The following is a 12,933-nucleotide window of genomic DNA, read 5'->3' on the forward strand; positions in this document are numbered from 1 at the left end:
CGGGGCCGGGGGCCAGGCTCACGCGGCGTCCTCTCCCCGCAGCTGCTGCCCCGGCGCACGGACTGGACCGGGAAGGAACACCCCAGGACCTACCAGAATCTGGTGAGACATTCACTGCGCCGAGCAAAGAAACTTTTCCCCGAGTCGAATAAAAATTGAATTTCCCGCAATTTTTTACAGAGACAAAAACTTGGCCCCGGAACGTGAAAGCGCCTAAGGCCTCGGGGAGTGTTGGGAGGGCGGCGCGGAGGGCGCAGGGTGTAGTGGTCGGGGGCCTTGCACCCGGGGGCCGCAGGGGCTGCCGACAATTTATTTGTGATATTTTGTTAATGTGCTAGAAATAAAGATACGTCATGAGTTGTGCACTGCAAGGCCGGAGGAGGAGGGGCCCGCGCGCGCATGGGCGGGCGGGAGCGCGCGCGCGCAGCGCGGGGACGCGCTCCCTGCTCGCTGAACGCGCGGCCGGCTCGCTCCCCGGCGCACACAATAGCTGGGGACTCGCTGCTCTGGAGTGGCCTTAGTGTTGCACAAGCTGCTGTGCGTCCGCAGCGGGACCGTGGCCACGCCGGGCTTTTAAAAAAATTCCCTCTCCCCGCGCTCGCCTTTCGTTTTCTTTTCATCTTAAATTCAGATCTGAGGGTTGTTGGGTTTTTTTTGTTGCACGGATTCGGAATGCATGATGGTAGTTGGTTAGCGGCGCACTTTTGCCCTGACAAAAGCATGCATCCACAGAGGTGGTAGGCCTGTAACGTCCTAAAATCAGGACTTAAGCAGGGTTTTGTAAACACTCACTTGTGTGCTTCTTGTTTAATGAAAAACGACTCTTGGAACCTACTGAGGAGTTTTGCTTTCTCACCCTACTTATTTACTGTGAGTTGCAACTTGGCAAGTAAAAGTTTTCTGTTTATACAGCGGTAGACAGCATTGACTTGAAATGTGACCGGTTTTGTTCATTTTGTGGGTTTCCAAAGGGAATATTACATTGATTTCTAAAAGTGGCCTTGTATCACAAGTTCTGTGAATGGAGAAAAGATAATTGGATTGGAGAGCTAGATTTGCATAAAGTTTGCACCTCCTAAACGGATCCAAGTTGTTTGTAGGAATTTGTATGTTGGGCAGTTGAGTTACCAGAACAAATAAAGTCGTGAAGTAGTGGTAGGTTTTTCTGTAATATTTGCAATTGCTCTTTTGAGGTAGTGGTAATGATGTCCACAGGGCTTCTGAAATGATTTAAACGTAAGCCAGTTTTGAATGAACTATTTCTGTAGGTTTGGACGCAGTATTTTTGCCAATCTTAGGATTTAAGTAGGTTATTTAAATAAGCAAGAATTTGTAAGCTTGTTAGATATTTAATAGTATATTTCTATGTTTTGGTAATGTTTACGTAGTGATGTAAGCTAGTTTTATTCAGTACTTGCCTACAATGAAAATTGAGTTTGAAGCACATTTAAAGATGCAAAAAATTGAATTTCTGAAATAATAGGTTTTAAAATACTTAACCATTTTCAGTGAGTTTGCATGTTTGTTTTGCCGTTTTGGGGGGGGAAAATCTAAGATTGTATTTTCAGCATGGAATTACTTTTTACAAAACCCATCTCTGTATTCTTAAAAGTCTAAATCACTAAGAATCAATGTGTTCTTTTGACTTGGGTATTTTTGGTAATTTATTTTTACTAATAAAGTTTTTATTTTATACCGGTTTACTTAACAAAGTTTGTACATTAGTTTTTCACCCTGGATCTTCCCCTTTTTTTACCCACCTCTCCCACTATCCATCAAATTGTGCAAACTTAATGATTAATCCCCTCATCCTAACCTTTCTGCTCTTGATATTTTTGTAAAAGTGAAACTCATAGTGATGTCTGACCAAATTTTGGATTAATTCCTGTTCCTAGTGGGAACATAAGTTTATGTTTTCTCCAGTGGTAATCAGTTTTGACTTTTGTAGATATATTTATTTATTGGACTTCTCACGTGTGAATAGGTAATTTTCATATTGGCGGTCTCATTCAGATTTAAGATAAAATCAACAGTGTTTTTTAATCAGTGTGTATTATTTATCAAAATCCACCTATTTGCTTAAAAGTGTTTTTTCTTGGAATGTTACTTTTTTACCAGAAAAATCATGCTGGCGTACTCAAGAGACAACTAAGAATTCTTATTCGAATCAAAAGTTCTTTGATTAATTTTCTATTCATTTAGCATATTGCCTACTCTTTAACAATTAAGGTGCTTTTATGTCTACTAAGTTATTAAGATTTTTTGATGTTTAGTTTATTATTGATTTACTGAGATTTAAACATTCAGAGCACATGCTTTCTGAGCATTTTGTTAAATGATAGATCTTGAAATTTTGTCTAAGTAATCATGTGTTAAGTCTTTTCTATTTTTTAATGTCTTAACTTTCTATGACTTTTTTTTACTTCGTCTTTTACCAACTTGATTTGGGGAGTATTTGGAGAATATGCAACAATACTTGTTTCTATCTGGAAAAGACGGGTTTTGCTACTTTAGTTGATAAATAATAGCAGAATTCAAGGATGATTGGATTTTCTGGAAACCTTGAAGTATAACAACATATAAGCAAATGTGTGCTTGTGTGTATCGATAAGACTTAAGAGTTAGTCTGTAGATAATATTGTGATGGTTGTGCTTTGACCAAAGGGAAAGTTTTAAAACTTTACAAATTTTTAAAATACCTTTATACAGTATTTAAAATGATTGATAATCTGAAGGCCAGGGTGTTTTTGCTTTTAGTATTTTAAGAACATGATAGGTTTTGTTATTTGATAGGTATAATACTTGATTTTTAGATATGTTTTAGCAGACTTTTTATTTGCAATTCAGGTTGAATTTTAAAGCAAAAGAGCACTTTACACACCTTTTTCTTAAATTGTAAGTGGAGGAAACAGTCAAACATTTTAAAAAAAATAGGAAAAAACTTACTAGATAAAGAGGAAAGTTTTGTTAATAATTTATTTGAAAGTAGTTTATTGGGTCTAACTTTCCATTTTTCACCTTAAGGAGTGGTGAATGCATATTTAGCAAGACCTTGAGGTTCAGACCTGCATAATAAATTTGGAAATCTTTGATTACATTTCTTTAAGACATTGAGGAATTCATGTTTCGCTAATCCTGTTTTAGAAATTTTTATTCTTCAGGTGCATGTGTTTTTATTAAAACTATTTTGCTTAATTAGAACTGTTTTCTATGCAAAGCCAGATGATTTGGAATCAGATGTGGGTCTTAGCCCTTGAGGAGAGTTAGCCTGCTTATAACCTTAAGAGTATTTCTGGGCCTTACTCATGAAATATGTAAAAATTCTCCTAAAACAAAGATCTGATTTTTAAACTACAGCTGTTGTTGTTATGTGCAGTCGAGTCGTTTGTGACTCATAGCGACCCTATGTACAACAGCCCTAAACCCTGCTCTATCCTGTGCCAATCGCATTGCCTCTGACACACCCATCCCGATTACCCCAGTCACTGAATCCACTTCATAGAGGGTCTTCCCCTCCTGCGCTGTCCCTCCACTCTGCCCAGCATGATGTCCCTCTCTAAAGACCTGTCTCTCCTTACAACATGTCCAAAGTATGTCAGGCGAAGCCCCACAATCCTTGCCTCCAAGGAGCAGCCTGGTTTAACACTCTCTAGGATGAATCTATTTGTTTTCTTGGCAGTCCATGGTACATTCAATACTCTTCTCCAGCACCACAGCTCAAAGGCGTCCATTCTCCTTCTGTCCTCCCTAGTCATTGTCCAACTCTCTGATGAGTAACAAGTGATTGCAAAAACCATGGCCTGTATCAGGCGCACCTTAGTCTCCAGAGAGACACTGTTGCTCTTGAGTACTTTAGAGAGGTCCCTAACCCTTTCCCATCGCAATACATTTTTTGATTTTCTGGCTACTGGTGCTAAGAGTGTTGACCGTGGAGCCAAGCAAACTGAAGCTGTGAATAATCTAGCAATGTAATATTTTTAAGAGGTCAATTTTCTTATTATCTTCTAAAAAAGTAAATCTGGAGACCCTGCCCATATTGTAGAATTCTGTCTTTTCTATGAAATTAGTATGCTTTCATATTACTGTGTTAACCACTGAGTTTTATTAAGTTGGTAGTTTCAAAATCATAAATGAATAAGAACCATGAATAGGATTTACTTAAGGATGTATCTTAGTCTTACATTTATTTGAAGTATACTGATATGATCTTCACAGTTAATATGCTGTGCTGGACAGCGGTTACGGATGATAGAAGGAGAATAGGTGTTTTTGAGTTGTCGTGCTGGAGAAGAGTATTGAATATACCATGGACTGCCAGGAGAACAAACAGGTTTGTCCTAGAGAGGGTGGAACTAGGTTGCTTCTTGGAGGCAAATGTTCTGAGGCTTCATTTGACATTGGACGTGTTGCAAGGAGGGACGCGTTGTCTTTGGAGAGGGACATCATGCTTGAGAGGGTGGAGGGACAGCCCAGGAGAGGAAGACCTTGGATGAGATGATAGACTCAGTGACTTGGTTATAGGGGTAGGTGTGTCAAAGATAGTAAGATTGGCTCAGCATAGAGCAGGGTTCAGAGCTGTTGTATATAGGGTCAGAGTGAGTCGCAACAATTGATTTGAAAGATAATATAGAACACATATAAAATAGGTTTTCAGAAAGTAACATTAAATATTTTTGAGCCAGTGAGGGCTGTTCTGTAGTAAAAATAATCTAAAGACTTAATTTGTGGGTGTGTGTTTTGGAGGGGTGTCCAATAGTGAAGTAAATGTATGTGATATATTTACCATTTTCTTTTTTTATTTGTGTACTTGTGATAGAGTAAGCTTTGGTTGTTCCGAAAACAGAATTTTAGTATCCACACAAAAACACGCACGTGCGTGCACATAAAGCCCAGGGAGCTTTGGTGGTCCCTGTGTAGGAGGTTGCACTGACAACCCAAAGGCACACAGTTGGAATCCACCAGCTGCTCCGTAGGAGAAAGATGGGCAGTGGTCGTCTGTGATTTACAAACTCTGGAAATCACAGCTATGAGTTGATTCTGACTCCATGGTGCACAAGAAGAACACAATTATTACATTGTTGAATGAAATATAATAATAGGTAAGGTTGAAGTGACCATTCTAGTCTTTTTTGTGCATGAAAATTTTCTATTGATGTTAAGCATTATTTTAAAAACTTATAACTTTATAAAGCTATAAATGAATCAACCTTTATAATCACTAATAAATTCCAGCCAGTCAGTTACTGCCACAGAACTGTACAAAGTAGGAGGTATTTTTATACCATTTTACACACTGGAAAACAAACTTCCTGAAAGATCATTACTATTGTGCCTCTTAAGGGAAGATAAGACAAACTTCACTTTTATGTTTCTTCTATTACTGTGCAACTCTGCAAGTGTTTGAAAATCTACAAAATATTTACTACATTTATTTCTTTTATTACAAAAACACTTGTTTCAGAAATGGGCATAACATCTTAAGCATACTAGTTACAATGTAAAAAAGATTAACATTTCAGAAGATGTTAGCATAATTACTAACTCAAGAATTAAGTAGTCTATAGGGGAAAAGGAAATGTATAGTGAGTTGCTAAAATGTTTTTAAGACATAGCTTTTATTATTCTGAGGCGATAAATCTCATTGTAGAGGATTGCTTATCTTTTTCCCAGCAGAGCAGCAGCTGGTAGATTCAAGTTGGATTGAATTGAATTGGATGTGCAAGAATTTCCTTATCAGTTTCCTTTTAAAAAATCTTTAGTTACTTTGCTTTGTAATTATATTTAAAACTGACAACAGAAGCTTTTATGTAATAAGAATCAAAACTTAAGTTTTAGAAATATATTTTAAAAATACAATGATTTACAGTTTTAAATTTTTTTATTTTGGTAATTGAGGTTGGTAAACTGGAGCAATTCTGTGAAAAGTAAATAGTGACATTTGGAATGTAGAAAAGTATAAACATTTTCTAACAGGTTGAAGTTCTTTATTTATGGAATTTGAAAATGTAGGGGTACTGACAAGTCGAAACAAGTATGATACTGGACTGTGAGATTTTTGTTACCTTTATTACTATGGAGAATATGTGGTTGCTCAGAAAGCAGACCTCTCTAATTTCCTTATGCATAAATGTAAACAGTTTATTGAAGGTGGGAGATTCAGAGATAAAAGGTATGCTTGGATGAGACATTTTTTACACAGAAAACATCTGCTTAAATTAGAACTATTTTAAATTGTAAGAGGATTAAGATTTATAGTGTGAGCTTGTTTTGTAACTTTTTGTTAAAGGTGGCAGCCTGTTGCAGATGAAGCATGGTAAGCATATGTGTCCTGAACTCCAGATCACCTTTGGTCAGGGTGATAATGACCTGTTTGGTCCCTAATGTAGATTGAGACTAGACATGGAATTTGTCTTGGCAAAAGTTATAGGATGAATGCAAGATACCTTTCTCTTTAGGTATCATTTGACTTTTGAGTTTTTTGGTGTATGTTTAGTGAATCATGCATTATCTGAATCGATTTTGCTGCCATTGCATATGAGGTGTTAGTGTAGTTATTTTAAGTATTGAGTGTGAAACTGAAACATTCCACAAATAGAACTTGTAGTTCACTTTAAATATTTATGTTGGCATTTTAAGAATAAACTATTTAAAGATATTTCAGTTTTACTTTAGATGACAAAAACTTAGAGCAAATTCAGTTTTGATTTTTAAGTTATATCTAGTAAACGGTTTTAAAGAGAAATTCCAGCAGTGAAAATAGTCAGCAAATATGACAATTTGAAAATACAACTTTTAAGATGTGTTCACTGAAAAGTTGTTTTTAATCATTAGTCATTCCATAACTAATTGGTTTATTAAAAAAAACCACTGCTCTCTCTTCCAGCTTGTGATCACTTGCTTTTGAACTTTTTGAGGCTATAAATTTTTATGTGAGAAAACCACTGACTTTCCCTTGCCTACCAGAGATACTTGTTGATTGGTTATTGCCATCTTTTTGATTAGCAGTCCAGCACATTAGTGGATTAACCACCAGGGCTTATGTTTTTGATCTGTGGAAACATTAATTTTGAAAACGCATAGAAAAAAATGAATTTTGTTAAAGTACTAGTCACAAGTCACGAGTGAGGAGTAAATTTGGAATATAGTATTGAGTTTTCTTCAAGTGATAAGCTTGTATTGATTTTTCATAATACAGATTTATCAAAATTCATTCAAATAAGTGATTACATTCTGAATGAGAATCTTTAAAATGTATTCACAGGTAATTTTAAGAGTAAATAAATGACAAATAATAGTTTTGATACTTAGTAAATGTCTGTTAAATTTTACTAAAATTTCTAATTACAGTGGAATACTACAATGGAAGTCATTCTGAGTAATTACCCAGCTGAGAAGATTTTACTTGAAAAGTGCACATAAGGATTTATTAAGTTCTGAGGATCAAAGCAATAAAAAAATTGGAAGAAAATAAAGATTCTGAGAAGAGATCTGTGATAAAAATAATGGCCCCAAGGCCTAGAATATTTGCTGACAGATTCTTTTGAAGAGTTTAATGACTCCTTTACGCAGTGAAGCATGATATAGAAGTAGTTTAATTTCAGTTGAGTAATTAGCAAAAGATTGTTGCTACTATAAGAAGTGATTGTCAGTTAAGAATGGGGTCAGTGGATGTAAGGCCATTGGTCTGGCTAGTAGAGGAGTAAATCTGTGCAGTTTGAGGATATATATGCAGCCATAAATTTAGACTTTCACATATTGCTTGGAGTAAATACAGTGTTTGGGGGTTTTGGTTTTTTTTTTGGTTTTGTTTTTTAAACAAAAGGAGTATATGGATTTTAAAAAGTTTGAGCTGTACTGGTAAATGAACACTCTGTTTTTAGATATTTTTTAATGCTAATGAATTTAGGAATTAACACTTTAGTTACACATAGCTTCTTATTTTAAATGAAAAGTTTAAAAATATAGTAAGAAGTAGAGTTTTGGAAAGGGGTTGTTGAGAATTGTATTAAAATGTCATTCTGCTTTCATCCTTACAGTGTTAAAAATACTCCCCCGCCCCTTTTATCTGTAGGATAATGACTCTTAATAACTAGGTCTATCTTGCATAGTTGCTAATATGTGAAGCCGATTGCATGTGGGCTATGCATACTTTGCTTTGAGTCTGATTTCCATTTACTAATTGTGCATTGGGAGGTTTGCTGTGTCTAAATCTTTTTTTTTTTAAATACTGCAGAAAAGTAGTACTATGTACTTCTTTTGTTAGTGTTGTTGAATAAAATGGGTTTTTACATCATAAAAAGAAGATTGTGCTGAAAATAATCCAAAAACAACTGGAACAGCACATCAGCAGAGAACTGTCAGATGTGCAGGCTGGGTTTATAAGAGGTCATGGCACTAGGGATATTATAGCTGATGTTAGATGGATCTTGGCTAAAAGCAGAGAGCACCAGAGCAATGTCTGCTGTTTTTTCATTGACTACGTAAAGGTATTTGATTGTGTGGATCGCAACAAACTGTGGTTAACTGAGTGGGAATCCCAGAATACTTGATTGTGGTTGTGTGAAACCAGTACTTGGACCAGGAGGCAGTCATCAGAATAGAGCAAGAAAAAACTGCATAGTTCAAAATCAGGAAAGGTGCACACTAAGGATGCATCCTATCTCCAATACCTTTTCCATCTTTATTTGGAACAGATCATCTGGGAGGCTGGGCTTTATAAGGAGGAATTGGTGGAAGATTCACCAATAACCAATGCAGATGACACAAACTTGCTTGCAGAAACTGAGGAGGACCTGAGTCCTTTGCTGCAGAAGATCAAGGACTGCAGCCTTTATTATGGATTGAAGCTCAACATCAAGAAAAAGAGACTCACTGCTAGGCCAGTAGGCAGCATCAGGATGGATGGATGCACAGACAGATAGATAAGAGGTTGAGATTGTTAACAGCTTTAGTTTGCTTGGCCCCACAATCAACACTCTTGGTACCAAAAGCCAGGAAATTAAAAGATGAATTGCATTGGGAAAGTCTACTGTCATGGACCTCTCCAAAGTACTGATGAGCAACGATGTCAGTCTGGAGAAAAAGGTGCACCTGAGCCAGGCTGTGTCTTTGCATTTACTTACTATGCATCCGAAAGCTGGACAGTGACTAGGGATGATAGGAGAATTGGTGCCTTGGAGTTGTGCTGGACAAGAGTGCTGAATATAAATAACAGGACAAAAAACGTTTCATCTTGGAGAGGGTAAAACCAGGCTTCTCCTTGGAGGCAAGGATTCTGAGGTTTTGTCTGACATACTTTGGGAATGTTGCAAGGAGGGACTAGTCTTTGAAGATGGACATAATTTTTGAGAGGGTGGAGGGACAGCACAAGAGAGGAATACCCTCGATGAGATGGATTGATTCAGTGACGGGGTAATGGAAGTAGGTGTGTCAGAGACGGGTTGGCTCAAGAGAGCAGGGTTCAGAGCTGTTGTATATAGTGTCTCTGAATCGTAAGCAATTCAGTGGCACATAACTGTGTAAATCACATAACAGGTTATCTGGCTTTTAGCTAGTGTCATACAGTGTCTGCTGTTTCAGTATGATTAATACTTGCCACACTTAGGGGCATTCTTAAATCTATATCAAAGACTATTTAATATCTAATATCCTAAGCCAACTATGGTCAGAGCAAACTAATGTATATTAGAAATGAAGCTGTTATTCTTCCTCTTGATAATAATGTATGAGTGATTACTGAAAACCCAAAATATAGACATGTTTGAAGATACGTTCTGTAGTTTTAAAGCCATTGGGATAAAAATCTTAACACCACATATATAAAATAGAATTTTATTACTGTATCCATTTTTATTTGCTAGAGCCTGTACTAGCAAAGTGTTTGGGGCTTTTTTGAGGAGTAAAGAAATAACTTTCCTCCTATTTTCATCTAATAGTTTATTAAACATTAAACTGTAAGTAGTATATTAAGTGATGAGTATACAAGAGAGCAAAATTGAATCCTTTGTCATCCTGTGGAACATAGACCCTAAACAGGCAAGTTTAAAATTATGTCGTTTTTCCATTAACCTCAAAGACGAGTTGGATGATGTTGTGTATGTACCATTGATTTGGAACCTACTTGTAACTGACACTCTAGCGGGTTTTCTGAGGCAGTACATTGCATGGGAAGAGATTTCTTCCATGGAGCAGCTAGTGGTTTCAAACCACTTACTTTAGAGGTGGCAACTCAAACCTTACCACTAAGCCACCAGAGCTTCGTAGTGAATGGTTGATGTTGTGTATCAAGTTGGAACTGGCCTAATTGAGTTTTCAGAGGCAGTTAATAACATTGGAGGAGATTTCCCATCCTACTGCAAAGGAGCTGGAGGCACGAACCGCGTGCCTTTGGAAATAGAGTACAGCAGGACGTTTACGTACATTTTGTTGAAGAAGAGGATCATTGCTGCGACTTAGGTCTCAGAACACATAAAAAACTTTCAATCAGTGCTGGGAGGTGTAGGGACATTAGGGAGGAAGTATACTTAGCTGCTGAGAAGTTACTAGTTCTAAGCTACCAGTGGCTCTAGAAGAGACCTGGAGATCTACTCCCATAGAAATAGTTGTAGTTATGTACTGTTGAGTCAGAACTGGGAGCCATAAAAATTTACAGCCTAGTAATGCCTATGGACCGGTTGTGTTTTGTCATTTATGGTTGCATTGAGTCAGTATTGACTTGTAGGAGCAACAAAATATGTGTGTTAGAAAAGTACAAAGAGTGTCTATCAAACAAGGGCAGAGGTAGTATAAATCAGATGGCATAATTTGACAGTAGGCTATTTTGCAACATGATGAATGTGGGTGAAGTCTTCCAACTTTATGGTAAAAGTTGTTTTAAAAAGCAAATAAGGGTCATTAAAGGAAGATTTAGTCAGGTGAGAAAGGAGATTCATAGTAGAAAGGTCTATTTCTGTAATAATGATTTTCGGGTTTATTACCTGAAAATGTAGTTTGTAGGCTAGAATTTTGAAGCTTCATCTCACATACTTTGGACATGTGGCCAAGAGACAGATCCTTGAGAAGGACATCATGCTCAGAAGGGTGGAGGGACGACACAGGAGAGGAAGAGCCCAATGAGATGGTAAGTGGGGCAATGTCGGTAGGTGTGTTGGAGTCAGTGAGACTGGCTCAGGACAGGGCAGGCTTCAAGCTATTGTACATAGGTTCACTATGAGTCACAGGGGACTTTATAATAACAATGTTTAGCATAGGAGACCACCCATCTTCCTGAGTGTCTCACAGATTTTCCTGTCAACATTTTTGGGTTTATTTGTTTTGGTTTTTGCTACTAGCCTTACTGTGCTACCAGTTCTCCATAAAAAACAAAAACAACAACAAAAAACCCAAGAAACTATATAGTCTATAAAAGTTTGTTTAGAATAAACTTTAAAACACTTTTTGGTGTAGAATTCTTTTCTCTCCGCCCCCTCCAAAATCTCATTTTCTGTTTTATTTAATCATTCTCTCTCACTGTTTTTGAGTTGGAATGGATTCCTAGCAACCCCCCTAGGAGATCTTCAGAGGCTATACATTGCTGGGAAGGAGATTGTCCATCTACCGTGTAGTGGCTGTTGGATTTGAACCCCCTAAGTTCAGATTGACAGTTCATCAGCTAACGTACTAGCCCACTAGAGCTCCTTTTAATTATGTTTATGCTTTCTAAATGGTTTTGTCAGTAATGATAACTATTCCTACAGAAAAAGTTTTCTGTAGCTAATTGAATGGGAAGTTTTCAGAATAAACAAAGTTTTTTAAATAACAGAATTTCCCACAGACTTAAATGTCAGAGTGCTTTGTTCAGGATTGTAGTCTATGTAATTTCTTTTATCCATACTGTTAAAACTCTTCCTCCTACAGTACTTGAACTAGTACTGTTGGTTAACCATTTACTTTTGACCTGGTTGTTAAAATTTGATCAGAGTGACACTACAGCTCCTTTTTTGTTTATGACAGAAGTTTACTATATGGTAAAGGGGAAAGGTCTTCTTTCTTAGCTTGAGAATCATAGGATGACTATTAGCCAGCTTCTTTAAACTAATATTCATGGTTTTTGATAGTTAAATTCAGTAAGAAGAAATGGGTACAGAGTCTCCATGGGGTCAGATATTTGATGCCTCCACTTCTGCCCAAATAATACCTGAAGGAATTAATACTAAAATTTTTAACTTGGTGAAATTGTGAGTTAGTATTTCAGTTCATATTTTTTCATTCAGGTCTCCTTGACACTTTTAAGTCCAAAGAGGTTTTGTTTCTGTGGATTATACTCTATTGATATGTTAGAAATTATAATGAAGTCATTTAAAAATATTATTTTAAAAGATACAAATCCATTTTGCATTAATGTAAATAACACTTTGATATTCTAAAACCAAATTTTCCGTATTTGACTTAGAAAACAGCTTGATTCACCTATTTTCACCTTATTTAATCTGTTTTTATTACATCTGGAAAGTACTATGCACTCATAAGGAAAAAAGAAAAATACAAAACTTCTAGTCTTCATAGTTCATAATATGTCAGTTTTTACTTCAGGAACACCCAAAGGTTCTCTGAATACGTTTTAAGAAGTGCTCTGAGCTATTTGTGTATTACAATGTGAATTTATAAATAAATTTATAATAATGCCTAAGTACAAAGTTATAAATGATACAGTTTCTTTAGATTATTTTGTTAATATTTGTGTATTTATAAGAGTTTTAGAGATAGGTGATAGAAACATTGGCTGTTTCATGTCATGGTTTTATTTTTTTTTTATTATTATTAAATTTTATTCGTTTTAATGAACATTTACAGGGATTTTGGGTTTTCATTCCTTCATTGCTGCACCATTCTCTCTACCCTCCTCCCCAGTTTGTTCTTCTTCCCCACCATCCGAATGTCGGTTTTAATTGTCCA

The 12,933-nt window shown here is 36.5% G+C and overlaps 1 protein-coding gene across 1 annotated transcript in view; it reads left to right on the top strand.

Moving 5' to 3' along the window:
• Positions 1 to 12,933, top strand: part of PHIP (pleckstrin homology domain interacting protein) — a 184,240-nt gene that overhangs the window by 550 nt on the left and 170,757 nt on the right. Inside the window, exon 3 of the mRNA XM_006898438.1 lies at positions 20 to 102. Coding sequence (XP_006898500.1) covers positions 20 to 102 — 83 coding nt within the window. The remainder of the gene's footprint in view (positions 1 to 19; positions 103 to 12,933) is intronic.

The sequence above is a fragment of the Elephantulus edwardii genome, unplaced genomic scaffold, assembly GCF_000299155.1.
Source record: "Elephantulus edwardii isolate Elephantulus edwardi_28Jun2011 unplaced genomic scaffold, EleEdw1.0 scaffold00229, whole genome shotgun sequence".
In the NCBI taxonomy this organism is placed as follows: domain Eukaryota; kingdom Metazoa; phylum Chordata; class Mammalia; order Macroscelidea; family Macroscelididae; genus Elephantulus; species Elephantulus edwardii.